This window comes from Lissotriton helveticus, chromosome 1_1 (assembly GCF_964261635.1).
Source record: "Lissotriton helveticus chromosome 1_1, aLisHel1.1, whole genome shotgun sequence".
NCBI lineage: Eukaryota > Metazoa > Chordata > Amphibia > Caudata > Salamandridae > Lissotriton > Lissotriton helveticus.
In genome coordinates this window covers 990073923-990096024 of record NC_136057.1, presented here as the reverse complement: position 1 = coordinate 990096024, position 22102 = coordinate 990073923, and the positions used below count along the sequence as shown (strand labels likewise).

The following is a 22102-nucleotide window of genomic DNA, read 5'->3' as shown; positions in this document are numbered from 1 at the left end:
CCTGATTTAACGCCATTTACTCTTACTCTAGTCCTGGGATTTGTGTACAAAATATCTACCCACGTCCGGAAGTTGTGCCCAATGCCCAATTTTGCTAGGACCGGTCTCATAAAAGGCCAATGTACCATATCAAATTCCTTTTCGGCATTGAGTGACAGAAGCAGATAGGGGCCTCACTCCCTTTGGCCGTGTCTAGCCAGTTTGCCAGCCTACGGGGGTTGAGGCGTGTGGCTCACTTGGGTATAAACCCCGACTGGTCTTTGTGCACCAATGATGTAATGACCGTCAATAATTGTGTGGCCAGTATGGAGGCTAGTACCTTGGTTTCGACATTAAAGAGCGAAATTGGGCGATAGGAGCCACAATTTTCTGGGGGCTTGTCTGGTTTTGTTATGACCACCACGGTGGCCTGGCAGAGGTCCGGGGGGACGCTCCCTCATCCTTTGCCGCTAAAAACATGTTTAATAGACTTGGAGCTAATATGTTATTGTTTTGTTTGAAGAGTTTTCCTGGCAGTCCGTTTGGCCCTGGAGTTTTACCCGACTTCTGTTTTCAATGGCAGCATAGACTTCTTCTAAAGTGATCTCAGCTTCTAAGTCCGCCAGGTCCTCAGTTTGCAAGATAGTTATCTATGCTATTCTCTTCTGTCGTAGATCGGGCCCCGTACAGATTAGTGTAGTAGTGCGCAAATGCTGCTGCGATTGTGGGTGCCATTTTATGTCGTGTCCCCGCCTCTTCTATTTGATTTACCCAATGCGCTTCCCTTTCCTTCCAGTTTAACCAGGCTGTTAGCTTTCCCGCTCTATCCCCCGACTTGTATAGTCTGTGCTGGGTGGTCTGAATTTGGGTACAGGCTTCTCCCTCTACTAGTTCCCTCTGTATGACCTCTAATTACGTAAGTATCACTGCCTCATTGTCTGGGGATAGTTTTTTTCTAATTCTAGCAATTTACCTTCTAAGTCTCGTATTTGTAATGTTTCCTTTCTATGCTTTCGTGCAATTACGTCCCATAGCTTACCCCTGAGGACTGCCTTGTATGCCTCCCAAAGATGGCCTCCGAGGATATGGAATCTTCGTTATCTTGAAAAAATAATTTGGTTTCAATGGCGATGGTATCCGTTACCGTTTTATCACGTAGCTCCCAGGCATTCAGCCTCCAGTCCGATTTTGGTCTATGTTCCCTACCCCCTACCCTTTACTTCAATGGTGAGTGATTCGAGATACCTCTTCCTCTTCCTCAATGGCTTGAATCTCCCCTCCCGTGGTAAAAAGGTAGTCAATTCGCGAAAAGGTCTTATGTGCCCCATAAAAATAAGAGTAGCTATGGTCAAGTGGGTGGTGTCGGCGCCAAAGGTCGTCAGTCCTAACCATCTCACAAATTCCGCCAGTGGGGTAGGCGCCTGAGTGCCAGTTGCTGCATGAGAAGTCAGCGTGGGTTCATCACATCATTGAAGTTGCCCCCTATTATGTGAGTTGAGGAGTCTGAGTCCAACAGTATTTTAGTTACAGCCTGTAACGTCTGGGGCTGCAGTTGCGGCGGCGCATAGACACTGGCCAGGGTAATCTCCCTCCATCCCCACGTACCCCGAACTGCTGGGTATGTGCCCCCAGGGTCAACCCATGTCTTAACTACTTGGAAGGGTTTTTAAAAAATGTTTTCATGAGAACGACCACTCCACGGGCTCCAGGGGAAAATCCAGCATGTGCCAGTGTAACGTATGCCCCTCTCCCAATAAATGCGCACCGGGTACCTCAGAGATGAGTTTCTTGTTGGAGGACCACGTCAGGCTTGGTCCGAATGATATATCTATTCACTAGGCCCATCTTAATCTTACTACCCAATCCGTTGACGTTCCACATCAATACGGTATATGGTGTGTCGTGCATTAGGTTTATTGTTCATGTGATTCATATGAGGAGTGTTCCCTAACCTGCCAACCCCTCTCCTGTTGCTTCTGACTGTATTCTAAGACATCCTGCTGCTGCTAATGACAAAGCAATTTCTGAAGATAAGTGTTTGCATTTCACATACAACAAAAAATCTACAAGTGACCTGCAGACACGGCACCAGAACGAGGACTTTACTGCTGTTACCCAGGGTGGGCACCTGGCTTATTTGGGTGATGGGTTGTGCATGGGCTTAAGGTACAACCCAAGCCTCAGCACCTCAGGCACCGGGACTCTGATGTAGTCTCCTCTTCATTGGTGCTGGCTCTTCTGCTATTGACCTGATCAACATGAGAATGCCAACACATTGGTAAGGCTGGCGCAGAGGCAGTTGTAACTGACTCTTATTCACAAACAGAGCCCAGTACCCCTGAATGCCCCAGCACTTATGAAGAAGTTCTCACAGATGAGTACACAGCAGATATTGTTCCATTTGAGCAGCAGTTCAGAATTCTTCCTCTCCTTGCTTAGGCTTTTCTGAGTTTTTATATGAATTTCTTGTATCTGTGTTGTGGTGTACTGTGTTAGTCTCTCTTGTCTCCTCTGTCCAGCAGTCTGCTGGTTTAAGATATAAGTTGAGGGAAGATAGAAGGCAATGATGGCACAGTCATGCCTTAGTCTTCCTAAATAGATCCCCAGTGATGTTCCACTGGCCTCAGATCTTTAGGAAAGAATTGGTAATAATGTGAGTTTGATATCTGGCTGGAGTTAAACATCCTGTAATGTATTCCTCACTATGCGTCCTTAACCGTACTCATGGAAAACCGTAAAAGTTGTCCACTTCCCCTCCCCATAGGCAACCAGAGACCCTGCAAGCCCCATCTCCTCATTTTCCCAACTATGCCTTCTTCAGCATGGTCACACGACCATGTCTGACAAATCACTGCTCCGTTGTCATGGTCCTTAATTCATTCAATGCAACACTGCTCATCTTGGGCTCCTGACCCGTCACACAGCACTGAGCATATGTATTTAGACATAAATTCTATATATAACCAGAGCTGCGCATTGGTTGATAACTAAGAGTGCAATTAAGTTTGAAATTATTACACTAAGGATATTGTCTTTTTGTCAAAAGTGCATCTTCCGTGCCTGAAAATGATAAAAAATGACTATTGATCTTTTCAACTGTTGTGTTCATCTTTATTGATCTGACAAAAGAAAGATGAATCACAGTCCAAATGAGATTATTGCAAATGTTAGCATGGCTCGGGCCATCAGTTGATGGAGTGCCATTAATCATCTCAAATGGTGACCTGTCCGCTCTTGCACAGTGGTCAGACTGCTGGCTAATCACGTGCCTATTGATCTCTTTCGAAGCCCTCACGCCTGATTGTGTCTTCTCTATCCACAGCAGTAGGTGGTTGAGGGTCAGTAGTGTGAAATGATTATATTTTTATTTGTGCACCGAGCTACAATTATTTTCGAAATATGAGCGAACTGCAGCGATGTGTGTGATACTTTATCACCCAAAGCTCTTCGGTAAGGGTCATTTTGTTAGACAATCTGACAGGTATTTATTGAGAATGTTCATATGACGGTAATTCAGAACTTTGTTAATCTTGCATCTTTAGTGTCTACAACAGTGCGTTGAGAAGGTTTTGGGAGATGTTGATCATGCAAGATCCAAGTGGAATATTAAGATCTCCCTGCTGTAGTCTGCATATGTGCCTAACCATTTCAAGAACATGGTGACTTGTATGGCCTTTCTTTTAATTGATTGCATGTAAAGTTTTAATAATGCCTGTTTAAAGATAAAGATACATAGAAGCAGTAATCCAATCCCAATGCATGTGACAATGGTATTAACGACAAATGGCATTTGGTTCAAAGGCAGAACTCCTTTCGAACATACATCACACCTCCGGGTAAAACTGAGTAATAAATAAGGGGGTGCTGCCTGTCCTATGGGATCAGGCTGGTAATGTGACAAAGATTGTATTTAAAAGGTGTTAGAACCCTGCCTGAACACCTTAGAGGCTGTTGTAGCAGATTTCTTAATGACACCCAGATACAAAGGGTTTCAGCCTGTTGGACACAGAACCTGGTTGAGATGGCCACATTTCCGAAGTCCACAATGATGGTACTGTTTACACCATCAGAATCCCCTTTTGTTCAATTTGAGGACGTTTCCAGTCATACATACATTACTGACTTAACATCTAGTTCAAAAAGGGCGCGTATAATAACTGCTGACAGATGTCTACCACAACCTGTGCATTATAAATGCTGTTTAAGAAATGTAAGTCAGGAGATCCTAAGAACTCTGTGAATAGCTAAATACAATGTGGGGACAGTGTAGAATCTAGTGGAAACCCACAACACATTTTGTAAATCTAAAAGTGGGGGAAGTAACGAATTTAGTGGAACCCCACAAGCATTTTGTAAATGAAAGGAACAGTAAGCGGGAGCGAGAAACAATTTATTGTCTGTTAAGATGAAAAGAACTAATCCAGTGAAGAAGTATTCACCTAATTCATACACCAACAAATATTTTTGATCAAGGTGTTAATGTTAGCAGTGTAAAATACATTACACAAACAAACCATGTGCTGCAACGCGACTGCCATCCACAGCCCATCAAGAATGGCTGTTTTGCCCATTTCTGTACTTCTCAGAGGATACAATCCAGTGTAGCCACCATCATGCAGATAATTCGTGTCATTGAAGTGTTTCTATTTTGCTTTGGTTGCCGGAGCACTGATAGGAAGGAGATGGCCAACACGGGTATTAGATTAGATACCTCTGTACGACCTCTATATTGCTTTTTCGATAGCATATGTGTGTATGGATGCATAGGGATTTCTATAGAAGGAACTTGTCTACAATCAAGTGCTGAACTGAGGACCATCAAGGCAAAGAGCATTATAGCCATCTTCCTTTTCGGATGGCACTGTGCCTCATGAAAAAAGTTTGGTTACAAAGAAAGGGTTGTTTCTCGGTGACAGTTGGAAGGAACACTGTGCAATTAAACTGGATCACAGAGCAAATGTCCAGAGGGGGCACACAGCTTTGCTGCTATCAATCAAGAAGTCAGTTGAACATCAAGAAAAAGGGGTGTAGAGTAGGTAAAATAGTGTGCATGCCGTCAGTTTCAACTTAACCATGTCCAAAACTATTCTGCTAAACATATCAAGTTTTTAGTAAAGAACTGAGCAATACTGACCTGAAACCATCTTTGATGCCAATCAATATTTTTTTCGAATAAAAAAATCATAAAAGACAAACACAGTTTAAACAAAACAGAGATTAACATCAACGCAAGATGACATTTCGATTGCTTTAGAACACCAGAGAAGTAACATGAAATAAAAAAAACAGACTGTGAGTGTATTTAAAAAACTGTAGAAACAATAATGCAGGTCTGACTTGAAAAAAATTCATAGGCGTTAAGAGTGGGCATATCATTTTAAATCACAAATAATTGTACTTCGGGCAAATCATGACAATGTGTAAAGTGTCATTAGCTGAAACATTATCATAATTACACAAGGGCATCTTCGAGTCCTTAAAACATCCGTGATTAGAAGGCAATAGTCGCAGGAATAAATTAAGCCTAAAACATGTCAAAAGACGTTGAAGGTGGCGGGGCAGATTCCAAGTAAATTAGGGCTCCAGACCACTAACCGTTTTCACCAATATCGCATGACGCACTGAATGTTTGTGTAGTGCTATGACCTCGCGGTCTTCTGCCATCTTGTCTCTGAACGCATCATTGACCCATCTATGATCAGATTTAGCTATACTACTTGGATTGGTATAAAGTTCGGGTCTCCCTAAAGATTTCATATTAGAGGAGATGTAGGCCAGTCATGGGCTCAAGGAAGAGTTATCCATATTCATGTAATCTTGTGTGATCAGTCTGTTAAGATCTAACTCCTCCTTTGCCCAAACCGAGAGCCAAAGCTTCAGGGGACAGAGTCAAAGCTAATAAATAATATAGCCCAATCCCAGCTCCTCATGCAAAATTTCGAAGGTGTGCTTTGGGGAATCCCTAATAGCCCCCTGACAATTTTGTTTTCATCTGTTTGAATTGGGGTGACAGGCCCATATCCCCAGATACTGCATCCATAGCTGGTTATTGGAATTCAGTTAGCCTTGAAAGTTTCCTACACTGATTTTATATGGGTGCTCCCAAGTCGACAGAAGAAATCTCCTATGCTAAACGTAGCCCTATTGAAAGCCGTTACATTATTTGTTATAAGCGAATGACAGTTGAGGCCAGGGTCTAATTGAACACCCAAATAATGAAACTTATCAACATGCTTATTATGGTGACCTCCAGCTGAAAATGTCATATTTTTTCTTTGAGGTGGGTCAAACTTTATCACGGTGGACAGATCAAGGCTGTTCATAAAATGAATAAAAAGATTTAGAAGTCTCTGTAATCCCTTGGTCGTCCAAGCGATTAAAACAGCGTCATCTGCATAAAGTCAGGGATTGGGCGGCCACCAGTTTTGGGGACATTCAAATGAGAATCGTCAGTAGTGGTTCTAATTGATTGAGATAAAAAATGGTGCTATAATACAGCCCTGGCGAACATCACGCTTCAATTTAAAGTGTTGTGTGCATTCACCTTTAGGCCTATATCTGACAAAAGCGGAGATTTCCCTGTTGAGATCATGCAATTAATGCAGGCTCTACTCCCATCTGGGCCATCATGGACCACAGCTTAGAGCTGTTAACTCTCAAAGCAGAGCTGAGGTCCAGATGGCCAGATGGATTGCACCCCTTTTGACCTTGGTGTACTTACAGATCAGCAGATAGAGATTCAAGTGTTGCTCAATAGTATCCCGCCCTGGCCTGAACCCGTATTGAAGGTCGGACAGAATGCCGTGCTCCTCAGCCCAGGTTGGGAGACGATTCAACAGGACCCAGTCGATAATTTTCACCTCCGAATCAATGAGAGACATCGGCCTGAAACAAGCTGGGTCTGACCTATTACCCTTCTGAAAGATTAGTACTATGACTGATTGACACCAATTTAGTGTAAGGGGGCTTTTAACGTCTGAGTTTAAATGCAAGGTTATTAAAGGGGCCCACAAATCGCTAGAAGATAAACAGAGGTCCCCTGGCACTCCATCAGACCCAGGGGCTTTATTAGAGGGAAGGCAGGAGATCGCTACAGTGGCCTCAACCAGTTGGAAAACAATTCGGTGAATGTCCCTATTGCCCTTCATCTTAATAGCCTCTTCCTCATGATTATAGATGGTCTTGAAGTGCTTGACCCAAGCTTGTGGTGTGATAGTAGTTGCCCGGTTGGGGAGTTGGTCACTATTAAAGAGGCGACAATTTACCACTCTCCAAAAAGAAATGTTTATCCACCTCAGCTCTTTCCTGGAAAGTTTCTGGGGGGTCCATCAAGCAGGGGCCGAGGGAAACAAGGGGGAGGGGGCAGGGGGAGGGAAGGTCCCAAAATGTAAAAACTCAATGCATTTTTCATAGACTTCTTTAAGACCGGTTATAGTAAAAACTGCTGAATAGAATTACAACCAATTTGGCAGAAATTTAGACCTTGGTCCGCAGATTGTCCTTTGGTGCAAATCCATTTAGCAAATAAGGGTCAAATTCTTTTTTTATATTTTACCAGTTGAGCTCGTGAGATTCCTGCGATTGTCCTGCAAGAGTGCAATATAAAAAATGGAGCACTGTGAATTGTGTAGAGGCCCGTTTTTCCAGTAAGCTTTCATGTTCTTGCGGAAACTAGAGGGTCCTGTGAGAGAGTGCACTCTGATTGGCTGGCTGTTAGAATTCTAGAAATGAAATGGGCGCCATTACTGTTTAAAATTGGAGGTGTTGTGGAAATAAATTAACAAAACTATATAAGGGGCAGCAGAAAAGCATGTTGTCCCCTTAGATTTAGAGAGGAGGTGTCTAAGGGATAACTACTGTGAAGAAAATAAATGTGCGTTGTTTTGAACCTATTTTTATGATCTTGCGCGGGATTGTGAATAGTAAAAAACGAGTAGATGCGTTCTCAATACACTCTGTCTGTAGGAATGCATATAGTGGTCCTTGTTTTTGAGAGAAAGTTTGTAAGAGATAAGTACTGTGCTGAGTAGAAGGTTATTATTTTTATTTTTGTTTAGTTATGATCTCGCAAGACTTCTGCGGGATCGTGAAAAGTAGGAAGGAGTAAGTGATGTTTGAATACCTTCAACCGCTGGCTTGGTAATGGTTGTGAGTAGACTAAAGTCTCCTCTCATACCCTACTATACACACCAATCATCAACGAGAGGGGTGTAAGTGGGAAGGACAGTCCCTGGGCGCAGCATACTATGCACACCTGTCATCCAAGAGAGCCAGTCTCTCGCCACACACCCTCATATGCACTCCCGCCATCCAAGAAAGAGAGAGCTCAGATGAAAGGCCAGTCCATCCATACACCCTTCTGCGCACACCTGTCATCTGAGAGAGAGGTCTGATAGGAGAGGTCTGTCGCTCCCCTTACACACTAGTATCATATCTGTCATCTGAGATAGAGATCTGAAAGGGGAGCCCAGTCCATCCATACGCCCTACGACGCACATCCATCATCGCAGAGAGTGTCTTGAAAGGAGATGCCACTCCATATACACGCCCGTCATCTGAGTGAGAGGTCTCAAAGGAGAGGACAGTCTCTCCCCCTATGCACAACCGTTATCTGAGAGAGAGGTGTGAAAGGAGGACAGTCCCTCTCCACTCACTACTAAGCAAACCTGTTATTTGAGAGAGAGGCCTAAAAGCAGAGGCCAGTCCATCCACACACCCTCCCACGCACACCCGTCATCTGCGAGAGAGGTCAGACAGGAGAGGCCAGTCCATGTACACATCTTAATATGCATACCGGTCTTCTGAGAGAGCAGTCTCGGTGGAGAGGTCAGTCTCTCTTCCCACGCCCTACTACACACACCCATCATCTGAGAAAGAGGTCTGGAAGGAGAGGGCAGCCCCTCCACATACGCTGCTAAGCACACCCGTTGCCTGAGACAGAGATCTGAAAGCAAAGGCTAGTGTATCCATACAGCCTACTATGGTGACCCGTCACCTGAGAAGGAGGTCTGGAAGCAGAGGCCTGTCACTCCCCTACCTTACTATGCACACCCTTCATCTATACAACCTACTACACACACCCATTATCAGAGAAAGAGGTCTGAAAGGAAGAGGCAGCCCCTATTCACTCTCACTTATCTGGGACAGAGATCTGAAAGTAGAGGCTAGTCTATCCATCCAGTCTACTATGCACATCCATAATCTGAATGAGGGGGTCATACCGGAGAGGGCAGTACCTCACCACACACTACTATCTATACATGTAATTCAAGAGACAGCTTTGAAAGGAGAGGGTAGTCCTGCCTCACTCCCTATTATGCACAACTATTATCCAAGGGGGGTTCTCAAGGGAGAGGCTAATCCCTCGCATATACTACTATTGTCCTACAATTGTGTTGCTATCCCGCTAGAGACTCGTGACAGTAGCGTGCAAGCCATAGGGATTGAAGCATGCCATATGAGATTTCACATGGAAAATACTGAGCCTGCCACAAGGTGTTTTACAATCCCACGAGAGTCTCGCAGGATTGTATTGGGAGAAATAAAAACATTCTTATTATATGGTTGAAGAAATACTAGCTCAGTTTGTTCTTTCTGCTTTGGTGGTGAAGGAAGTTTGTTAAAGTTGTGCTCAGTAGGAGTGATTTTATTTCGAGCTGAAAGAGACTGGTGTCTTCATCTGCCTTTAAGAAAGAACTGCAAGTTCTGGTAACTAAAAATATATTTTATTGAATTTGTTGTGAAGTTTCAGTAAGTGTACTAAGGTTGGTAAACATTTTCTACAGCATGGTTACAGAGAGAAAAGCTGTTTTTTGAGGTGTAGATCTCTGAATGTATCTTTTGAGACTTAGTCATTAGAGTGTAGAGAGATCAGTGAGTATTGCAGATTGTGTTGAAAAAGTAAGTGTTCCAACTGTATGTACTTGTAAGTAAACAAGGCAGTGTTTCTCAAGTTATAAAATAAAGACTGTGGAATGTTACTACAAGCCCTAATGTTTTTATGAACCTCACTGTACATATACTTTAGCCCTATGAGATGTTTGAATGGTGAAATTGCTATTTCTAGAGTGAAAAACGGTACTCAGTTTGTGCTCTTTGTGAAAAAATACTCTGGGTGAAGGTGTGGAATATTTCTGTAGAAAGGAATTTCAAATAATTGGTAGGCTAGTTATACATTTGTGATTGTCGGTGAAAAATATAGAAAACTTTACAGAATATAGTAAAGAATTGACCAGTATGTAACCTTTAAATATTTTGGTTATTTTCCCTTTTTGTGGGAGAAAAATGGAAAACAGAAGTTGTGAACAGGAACACTTCCATGTGAAAAAATATATGGAGGAGAAAAAGAAGTCTTGTTCACTTTTGAAAAAAACAGGAAATAATTATTCTGTGGAAACTGAGGGAAAAACTACAAACTCGAAAAGTGATAATGCTTGTATTGCATAGGGGGACATTTTTGATCTTGCACAAGTTTGTACTGTGTGGTTCTACGTGTCTCTGATTCAAAAAGTATCAAAAATTAGCTTTGTTAAGACAAGCAGGAATATTGCCTTGTTCAGCAGTAAGTACCTGAGCGGGCACAGTGTATCCATGTTGGAAAGATGTGGGAACACATGAAGAGCTCTGCTGTTCAGCAGCACAAGCTAACTCTGCCTGAGCTAGCCACTGTAAACGCCTTTTAAAAAGCGGTATGCATGAAAAACTTTGAGATCTTTTTTGCTAGCTGGTCTCAAAACAAAAAACTACCATTCCAAAGACTTTGCCAGGCTGAGGTGGGTGAAGTGCTGCATTCTACACCAGTCTGCTCATCATAATGGATGAAGACATTATAAATTAATAAAGTTGGTTGTTTTGTTTCTTTTATTATTTTTCCCTCCACTGTTCACAGGCAGTATTGCAGACCACTGTTGCCGTAGGCAGAGGTTTCAGTACAGAGGCCAGTCCTGCACATCTATTTGTACTGGAGATAGGTGTTAGTGGAGATGACAATGTTTCCCCACACGTTGATGTATGTCTGTCATGCTAAGGAGAGCTGTGACAGGGCAGTCAATTCCATTCCCACTCCCTAATATATATATGTTATTTCACCTTGGAGAGGTTTCGGTGGAGAGGCTAGTACTTGTTATACTTACTAGGGAATAGTGAGGTCTTATATTTGAGGTGAATACCTTTTCCACCCTACTATGCATACAACCGAGTTTGGAGAAAGGTGTGAGTGAAGAGGCAGACTCCATACACACACTACTCATCACACTGGTTACCTTCATGCAATGTCTCACTGGAGAGGTCAATCTCTCCCCATAGTCTACTATACACAGTTGTTAGGATCTGAAGAGGTGTCAATGTTATCCCAGTGTCTCCATACACCTCACTGTTCAATAATGTTATACTGTGAAAAGGTCTCATTTGAGAGACTTTCTCACCACACCCTAATAATGGGTATTATAAGGCATAAGTACTGTAATAAAAGAAAGTGTAAATTCTTCTTGTGTAAAAATACAAAATAAAAAATAAGTTTGTGATCTTCTGAGACTCTTGCAGGATCGTAAAAAAAGTAGGGATTGAACTTTTTATAATAATAAATTGACTTAAAGTAAATAAATGAGTATCAATGTGTGCAATGTATCAATGTTGATCTCATGCAGATAAAACATGTTTTTTTCATAAATCTAAGTGACTTACTTTTCCCCAGAATTATATAATGGATTGCATTTCATTAAACTAAACACACAGGTACTATTCTAGTATATATATATATAAATTATTCATACTACATCAGGATACATTCAGTGTAAATGCAAAGTCCATTATAAAAAGTACTATCTTGTGGGAGGCTCACAAGAATAAACCAAGAAGAACTGCCTCCTTAGACTGCACACAAGGAATTGCCTGCCTGGCTCTCGTGAGCGCCACCGATCATCATGGGTTTCTCAGGGCCTCACAAGAGTCCTGTGAGACATTTTAGGAAGGGGAAAAAGGAAAACATAGTACAAACAACATAGATCATGAAATTAGAGTGTAGCTCTGAAAAAGACTGTTTGCGATAACAGTTTTCAACAACTATAAAAAAAAAGTGTTTTCAAACTTTTAAAATATTTTTTGTTTTTTAACTTTTTAGTAGGGTAGGACAAAAACATACAACTTGAGGTGTTGAACACCAACATCATCACCTTAAAATTAAAAAAAAAAACAATACAGCATGACTTCCACAGGCGTGTGGAGACACTTCAAATCTATGCATCCGCCAAGGCTTCCACGGGCAGAGTTGGCTGATGCCACAGAGTTCGCCAACTCTACAGGGCTTCCACATCATTTGCTCCGGGAGATAATGAGCAGGTTCTAAGTACACAAGCCGGCAATAACCCGGTTTTCTTGAATAATGCACTATTTTGCTGATTGTGTAAGCAGATCAATATTTCATCTGAGACAAGCATGTCTGCCCAGCACAACTTGTCCAAGATCACAAGCACCCCCCCTAGGAAGTTGTTTCTTCTGTTTTTGCAAATGTTTTTCCTTTATTTCTTTTCCCCTGGCTGCACTCATTCTTGCAAAGTTTAAAAATAACGTACTTTGTAGAAACTTTCTTGCTACCTGGCTTCATATCAAAGAATTGCTTCGCCAAGAATTCCTTATGAGGCTGAAATTGGTGAGCTGGTGCAGGTGCCCCTGTCTGTTCATCAGAATCTGATGAAGACATCTTTGTGATAAAAGGCAAACAGATATGTCTACCCTCACCAAACGTCAGTGATGCCATCATTATGTCATAGAACATGTCATGAGTAATGACAGATGTGAAGTAATAATCAGTCCATGGTGGGGGCCCAAGTTATAGTTAGTGCTACCCATTTTTTTAATTCCTTTACCATCCCATATTTGTACCCACCCTACCCTTAACAACCCCTAGAAACACCCTTACCACCCTATACCCTTACTCGCCCCTAAACCCTAAAAATAAACTGCCTCCCTATACTCCTACCCACACTAAACCCTAAACATACCCGTACCACCTAATACCTCTACCCACCCCAAACCCCATATATATATTATATATATATATATATATATATATATATATATATATATATACACACACACACACACACACACACACACACACACACACACACACACATGTATATACATACATACCCTGTTTCTCAAAATCTAGAGAGCACAGGGTGTAGATGAAAAAAAAGTAAAGGAGATTTAATTTCCCCGGAGAGACAGCCTAAATGAGACATTATTCCGTGGGTGGTAGGGACCTTTCTTTCTTACGTAATCATACACTCTTAAGCGGCAGATATACTTATCAAGAAATGTTAATACTAATGGAAATTCTAAAGTAGCATGAAGGCCTGCACAAGGATTTTTGACCTCACTTACTGATATTGTTTATTCTGACTGTTTGGGGGAGACAGAACTATCCATATTGTCCTGAAGAAGGTGTCTACACATTGTCAATTCCACCAAAGTGTACTGACATATTATGTGTGCAGAATCTGCTTAACGTGATACCATAGATGAGAAATCATTTGATACATCAGGAATCTTGACCAATCACTTTAACGGATCATCAGCCACATAGACATATTTATAATATATTATTTACGTCTCCTTTATTCTTTGTTATCTTTGTGGGTTTAATTTTGTCCCATACTGAGTTGTTTTTTAAAAGCTATTTCTTGATACTTTGTGAAAACGTTTGTACAACAAGTGTTGATATATATTGTATGTAGATTGCACATGAACAGACACTGTGTTGGACAACATGTCATTAAAGCTTTGTGCATTTTTATATCCTTGTGGTACTTATTTTGGTGATGGAGGACGATTTTATAAAACATGCCTGATGACTGATCTTGTATGGTAGATTGAAATGTACTTGATGTGCTATAAAAGTTCCCAAGGCGAGATTAAAACTTTACTATTTCAAACTGTGCTCTGTCTCCGTGGCTTTTCGGCCCCTCTCGTTTTTTAAAGACCTTCCACACTGCACCACTGACTGTCAATTAGATCTCCCTAGCACCCTACCCACACAACTCACTGTCCTTTTGCACAGTTTTGTTTGGGCTTACTGTCAACTGGGCATCCTGAGTAAAGGGCGAATGAAGCAAAGGTATTTTCACTTTGGGAGTTTTAAGCCCTACGGGCCATGTATGCTAATCAGCATTCAATACAGCATATACACCTTTAAATCAGAGATTTCACAAACAACCCACACACACTCATGTTACACATGTACAACCACCCCCTCCACAACACAGCAAACACAAGGAGATGATGGACGGAGTGCTGAAGCTTTTCAAACACTTACCCCCAGTCACAGATCTGGGTTGAATCCATCATCATTCTTTAGCTCACTTTGCCACCCCAGGTCACACACAGCTATATGCAAATCAGTCTTGACCCTGTGCCTCATGGGAACAGTCCAGCCCGAACTGCCAAGCCATGTCTTCCCTGGACCCGAAACAAGCTCCCTGGGACCGGTTTCGGGCTATCAGCCCTCATCAGCCAGGCTAGCTTGAATCCAGTGGCAAAGTGAGCAAGGGACCCACGTCTGGGCATACCCTGCCAACTTAGGGCGATCAAAGCAAACATAAGGAGATGATGGACAGAGAGCTGAAACTTTTCAAACACTCACCCCCAGTCACAGATCTGGTCAGGTTTGTGGGGGCACCACATATGCCCCCCCATGCCACATAGCAGAGGCCTACAGGGGCCCTGCTAGAGGCCCCCAAAGTTACTTTCCGGAAGCAATTGCATGGCGCCATGAAAAGGCGCCGCAGCTGTGGGAAATGGACATCGTAATCCCCAAGGTGGTGCCTGCACTGGCACTGCTTTCATTGTAGCACTTACAATCTGACCGCCGCCCCGACGTGCTGTATCTTAATCCGGCGGTTTAACGTTGACCTGGATTTTGGGCAGACTGCCACCGATGGTCTGTCAGTGGCAGTCCGCCTGACATCCTAATGAGGTCCTTGATATGGATGACAGTAGATGTGAGTAATGTAGTGTCAAGCAACAGGTGCCCATAAATTGTGGATAGACAGTAGACATTTTTATTGTTTTTGTGTGCACATTTATTGATTTTATATACCCATTGATTGAATTTGTAATGTTTGTATTTTGAATTTCAGAGTGCTCAGTTCTACAAAGTTACCACAGAGCAGTACCTGAAAGCTTCCAATGAAGTAGAAGCCAAATTCAAGTAAGAATTTCTGCTTTAGTTATGCTTCAACAAGCAGGGCACAGGCTATCATTTTGCATATGTATTTTAATAAATAAATAGTGTGTATATGTGTATATGCAGCAATGAAAGGGATCTTGAATTGTGCTTGAATGAATCATTCCAAAGGTTTTTGGTTTGTGGATATAAAGAGAGCGATCTGAAAAATGCATTGAAAAAATGGTTTTAACTACCAAGGAATCCCCTCTGGCACAGAATACTGAGATAGTGACTACCACTAGAGAAATTGTGCCTAAAAAAGAGGATACAACAGTAAGACTAATTACGACTTACAGTTGTTATGAGAAAAAGATTTGCAATATTTTGAAATCTAATTGGCCGATTTTGCGAACTGACATTACTTTAGCACCACTACTGAGTGAGGTCCCTTGTATTACTTTTAGGAGGGCTCCCTCTATGAGGGATGCCTTGGTTAAAACCAGTCCGGAAGTATTCAAATCATCCAATTGGCTCTCCAACCGAACAGGCTTTTTTAAATGCAGTTCTTGCAGGGCCTGTACATTTGGGGTTAACATTTGGGAATATCATGATGCTTTTAGTCAGGATTTTAAAATGATTAAAGGTTTGTTTACCTGTAAAACTGGCTATGCAGTTTGTTTTACAATGTTCCTGCCATCTTCAATACATTGGGAGCACTAAGCTCCAGGTTTTCAACTGCATCCTTCAGCACCTTTGTGCAATTGTTAACTCCGATCCCAGCTACCCTGTGGCGCATCGTTTTAAATTAGTGCATCAAAATAATCTCAAGGATTTGAGTTATTTTGTTATTGACACAGTCCCATATTCTAAGAGGGGTGGGGACAGAGAGAGGAAACTCAGCGAGTTGGAAAGCCACTATATTCTACTTCTGGATACCAAGATTCCAAATGGTCTTAATACAGGGAATGATTTATACAACTTTTTATAAATATTTTATATTTTTGTGCATGTATTCATCTGTTGTATCTGGACTGATCACTTTTAGCTTGGGGCAGGCTTATCCCTCAATAATGTTTTTTATGTTAGACTAATAACCTGCCCATTTAGAACATCCCCTTTTGCTGCTATAATATATAGCTCAATTTTGTACTGATGAATTTTTACCTGTGTCCTTTTATACCTGTTGTTATCGGATTTTAAACTGGTTTTACTAGTTTTTCTAGTTTTTACTGGTTTTGGTCTGGTAGAGATGTGGTGGCAAAAGTTGGCTTTCTGGCACTTTATTTGGCATATTGAAGATCTGATTTAACCTCTGTTTCATTGATCTTATTCTTGGTTGAATATACGTTTGAACTATCGCACTGCTTGCTTTTTAGGAAACAATCGTATTGAACCTATTTTTGTCCCTTCTAATACATCATAAGGAAAGTTGTCCGGAGATTAATGAATATTTTTTTGTGTATTTAGGATGAACTGTATGTATTTAATAGGGTTGTCTTCTGCACTTGCACTTTTCTTTGATATTTGGGCATCTGCTTGATTGTGATTTAAAAGAATTCCCTATGTTTTAATAAGTGATTTACACTACACTTTTGCACTTTTTGAATTCTACTGTTTGCATTAACTTCTGCCCTAGTAGAGATTTTCACTCCTAGACAGCAGATGTTTTTGTCACCATTTCAGGGATTACAACTATGATTGTGGGCACTTGCCCTTGATTGATTGATTGATTGATTCATCTATTTTTCATATGACTTATATATTGTGATTAGTGTTTCTAAATATTTATTCACAAGTATATATATATATATATATATATATATATATATATATATATATATATATATATATATATTCATTTGTTTTATTTTATCCCTGTTAGTGGTGTTACATTATTAGCCTCATGGGTTAATTTTGCTGTCTTTTAAGAGTATCTCTTCACTGCTATCGTGGTTAATGGGAGGAGCATATGTAAACAGTCCTTGCATTAAACTCGCTGGTTTTTGGCCATGTCATGTGATCAAGACTGGGTTCCCCTGGTCGAAACTCGTCCTGCTGCCATTAATGGAGGAATAAAAGCACTTTTCACTCTTCACATCATTGCGTGGTCTGTACCTGAGTGTTCGTGATCTTTATCGCATCAGGATTCCTATGTGTGTGTATATATGTAAAACTAAGGAAAGATCAAGAGAATCTCTCCTCATGCCCAAGCCCGCTGAAGTCGAGAGTGGTGACCAATCCCCTAGGCTGAATATGACTTTCAGTCAGCAACAACGCCAGATCAAATCCATCATTAATAGGCATTGGTCCATTCTCAAAACAGACTGTGTATTGTGCTCGAGAGTTTCAGACAGACCAATCATCACCTTCAGAAGAGCCTTTAGCATGCATAGCAAACTGGTGAAGCCGAGTCCAGAGCTGGCCAGTGGCAGTGACTGGCTCAACAGGAAAGGCTTTTACAAATGCAGTTCTTTCCGTGCGTGCAAGTTTGGGCAAAACACCACGCACTATGTCAGTCCTTTTTCTGGCACAAAAATTGCAATCAAGGGCAATTTCAGCTGCCGTACGGAGTTTGCCGTGTATGTCCTGACGTGCACCTGCGGCTTGTGCTATGTGGGAAGCACCTGGTCGCAGGTGCACGTGAGGATACTGCAGCATCTCCGGGCAGTTGTAAATCACGACTCAGCCTACCCCGTGGCACGGCATTTTAATTTAGTGCACGACAGGGACCTGTCGTGCTTGAGTTATTAGGTCATAGATGCAGTGCCCGTAAAAAAAGGGGTGGAGACAGGGATAAAATGTTGAGAAAGTTAGAAACTCAGTATATCATCGCGTTGGACAGCAAACAGCCTTACAGGCTGAATGCGACTGAAGATCTCCATAACCTTCTGTAAATATCCCTTTATTTGTCAACTTGTAGTTCACAGTTGGTTTATATAAACTTTTATAAGTCCTGGTCCACCTGATATGTATTTTAGAGCCAAATTGTCAACCTGTGCCTATTAATAACAACCCATAAAGCAATACATAGGTACATATGGTGGGTGTATTATGAAACCAACACACCAGATTAAGTACTGTATGTGTCAATGGATTCCCATCTCTCTTTTTGTAAATGTTGTACATAGTTCGTAAAATATATACTTTGCATCAGCTTTTATTTTTTCACAGCGTTTTCCCCTTTTGTTTTCTCACTCATTAGTATGCACATGTACAGAAAAGCACATATACTTGGGTTTTAAGTATATAAACTGTAAATAGGTCTTAGTATTTATGATGTATATAGTTCATGAATTCTGATTTTTTTAAAAATACTTAGGACATGAGCTTGTGGGTTTCAGGGTGGTATGTTACCACACAAATATTAAATATCACACGATTTAAGCGGTCCAGGGCTGGAACAATTTTTATCTGATTGTTACTCCATATCAACCAGTACTAGTCACTTTATATACCGAATGGTATATGCATTTATGCAGCAAAGATCAAGCACTAGTCACTTTATTAGCCTTTGGGTATCTGCATTCATGCAGTTATGATAATTGTTGAGGACGTCAATGAGATTTGTGCAACCTTTTAAATGGGAATAATTTTTTAATGCAATTTCATTCATTATATAATTACAAGACGGATTGTAGTTTTGAAAACAAGATTGATTTCTTTCATAACTTGCATTGGTTTCAGGCAAAAAATCCTTTTTTTAACTGAATATAACGTGAAATATCGTCTGTTTTTCTATTCCATTTGTAATTTGTACCTTTTCTATGCCCATGGTCAAAGGTCATGTGATGCACGTTAGGAGGTGTGGCCCATAGGAGGGGTCAGGGAATCATAGCATTCAAAAATAACAGGCTGACCGATTAACCGGTGTGTGATCAAGAGTACACGTTACTCGAAACGCGTCGCCAGAAAGGTTACAAATAAAAACGAAACATCTTGCCTGAAGCCGTGGGGTCTGTCTCCTTCTTTCGCCACGCCGTGCGGTGTGGAGGTTTGAGGATTTCCTTTATATATATATATATATATATATATATATATATATATATATATATTCAAAATATAGTATTGGCATTGTTGTTTTACAGTGGTGCACTACACATAAATAACAAGATGCAGAAACCCAATTACAATATCATTATTTACTCGTCTGTGGTATCAGAAACGAGAAAGTTAAAAAGATTATTCTTAACAATTTACATGTAGAACGCAATTGTTCACATGTAGAGTATTTCTCGTCTTTCCCAAAATGTCTGATTGTGAATAGTTACAAGTAGCCTGGATCCAATTTACATCTCTAGACGAGAGCTATCACGACCCATGTTTCCTCTGTATCACATCTATATCTAACAAAATTGACATGTTTTATTTTCACAAATAAATCAGCCTGTCCAAAATTTCTTGTATTCTGTGTTTTTAACCGTAACCATCCTTTAGCAAATCATTACCCATGAATTTTAGTTTTTTTGTTAATGGTACAACATAATTCCTTGAAAGGGCAAATGAGTGTTGTACACGTACTTCAGCCGAGCCCTGTGTGGACATATAACCTACTGTGGCCAACACCCTTGTGGCATTGCCCATCTTGCATAGCTTTCGGCCATGTGCAGTAGGGATTAAGTGTTCACCTCATGTCCTCACGTTTGTTTACAGGACCTAGCCTTCTACCAAGACTTACACCAATTCCTCGGGTAGCTGTAGCCCACAATGCATGACGTTTGACCATGTGCACCCAGCCCACATATCCATTGAGATTTTACACAGCTGTTGCCTATGTGCAGGTGCTCTGTGGATTTTTTTTAATGTATTTTTTATAACTTTTTTAGGATAGTGCAGTAAACCTATAGCTGTCACCTACTCTTTGTGCTTGACTAATTTGCTTCAGATTCGTAGAGTGCAAACATTAAAAATGGGGGGCTCTGTGGATTTGCAGTCAAAGTCACAAACCCTGCGGCCAACATATAGTTGTTTTTAGGACCTCTTCACACATCTTCTCCTTGCAGATTCTTTGCATTGCAGGACAGACTGTTCTTTCATCCAATCACAAGTTTATTTCACAAATGTATTATCCTGGGATTGTCTGCGGATCCAGATCCCCAGAGAATAGGAAGATAGACCATCAACTATGTAGAAGTGTAACTTGCCGAACATACATCACAAATCATAACGATGGATTTGCACAAATCCACAAAGGCGTACATTCTGCATAACAATTTAGTCTCATGACATGTTTGATATAATTCCGTTTAGCAGTTTTTGCTGTAACAGTGAACAAAGTTCCTATGTGAGCTAAAATTGGGAACACTTCCCCCACCTTCTTCAGTTAAGATGGATTTGAATGAAACTTGATATGTGAAACCTTAGCTCAATACATTAAATTTATGCCAGATTTCATGCAGATTCATCAGACTGCACCATATTTATTAGCGAGTATAGCCTTTACATAGCCTTCCTTATGACTGATGAATACAAGGAAACACCATTGTGTTTTTACATCTTTTATTGACAAGCCAAGCTTTATTCAATCAGGTATAGAAGTTGGGTTTTAAATGACCACCCTTGCTGTAGGAGTCTGGATCAATACAGACGGTGCAGATGTATTTATTTCCAATAGGTTAGAATCCAGGTTTTAATTAAATGGTAAGAACGTTTGTGGATGAAGCCACACTAGAAACTGTATTCATATATTGGTATTGCATTTGGAATAAAGTACCTTGAATGCAGAGGCAAACTATCTACGGTTTGGAGTATGCGGGCAAGACAAAAGTATAGTGCTAGTATGAACTTGGTATGCTTCTTCATTGATGAAAACTATCAAGAACAAATGGTGATCTCGCCGCTTCCAACCTTAGCTTTGATGAAGCTTTCTGGCGTACAGGCACATGTAAAGTTTAAGTAAAATCAGTGAAACGGACACAAACCGCGTTCTGCAGTTAACAGAAAATAGATGTTTACAGCTATATAAGAAATTATGTTTGAGACCATTCTTTTAGGGTTATTAAATATAGACCTACAACTGATAAAGCTTATAATGTTTGGAACCATCGCTCAATCGAGACGTTGGTCCTCCCACAGAGTGTCATGGGTCCTCAAGTTGGTGCACTTTTTTGTTTTGTTGCCTAAAACCTTACTCTTTATGTTGGGACTGTAATCAATATATAAGGATCTCACATTACCCTGCATTATAATAATTTCTTTCAGTGATGAATTGGGAAAGCATATGTCCAAATTGCTAGACACTGGCCTAGCACTCAGTGAGAATGTGCTAAGGGTAAGAGCCTCAATCCAAGAAAGCAAGCGATAACCGAAAAATCTACTCGTCCTCAACCTATATGCTAGCAATTGGAATGAAAATAAAGAGAATTGTAAATATGCAAGCAAATTATCTTTACATACATGATTGGCTTCAGTTACTCCCCTGAGGGGGGTGGGGGGGGGATAACAAACCTCCAGCAGTACAGCCAGTGTGGAATCTAGTAGTAGTTTTTTCACCACGTCCAGGCCTCTCTGAAAGACATCTGCCTATTAAAGCCTTGATCACCAGAGACCCTCTCAAAATCTGACTATAAGACGCACCCCGGTGTTAGGGGAGTAAGTGTGTCATTAGGATTGTATCCCTTCTTCTTGACTATGCCCATTCTAACTTGTATCTTTTTCCTTGTACTTAATCTCTCTCTGCTCTTTGTTACAGCCCTATTATTGTCACACTGTGTCACTGGAGCCAAGCTGTACCCTATTGAGCCCATAACTAGGGTGAAACCGGTCCTGGGTTGCTTGTGTTCACAGATCAGGGAAGACCTGTCTTGGCAGTTCTGATCTGATTGGAGCAGGGTCAAGATTGATTTGCATATAGCTGGGTCCAAACTGACACGGCATTGTCTGCAAAATATCAATGGATTGTGTTGCGTCCTGAGTAATTACCAGTTGCTGAGATTAATCCAAACATTCCATCCATCACTT

General features: G+C 41.0%; 1 protein-coding gene across 1 annotated transcript in view; it reads left to right on the top strand.

Annotated features, from left to right (window-relative positions):
- Positions 1–22102, top strand: part of CHCHD3 (coiled-coil-helix-coiled-coil-helix domain containing 3) — a 1039901-nt gene that overhangs the window by 791579 nt on the left and 226220 nt on the right. Inside the window, exon 6 of the mRNA XM_078677453.1 lies at positions 15117–15187. Within this exon, the coding sequence (XP_078533579.1) occupies positions 15117–15187 (71 nt within the window). The remainder of the gene's footprint in view (positions 1–15116; positions 15188–22102) is intronic.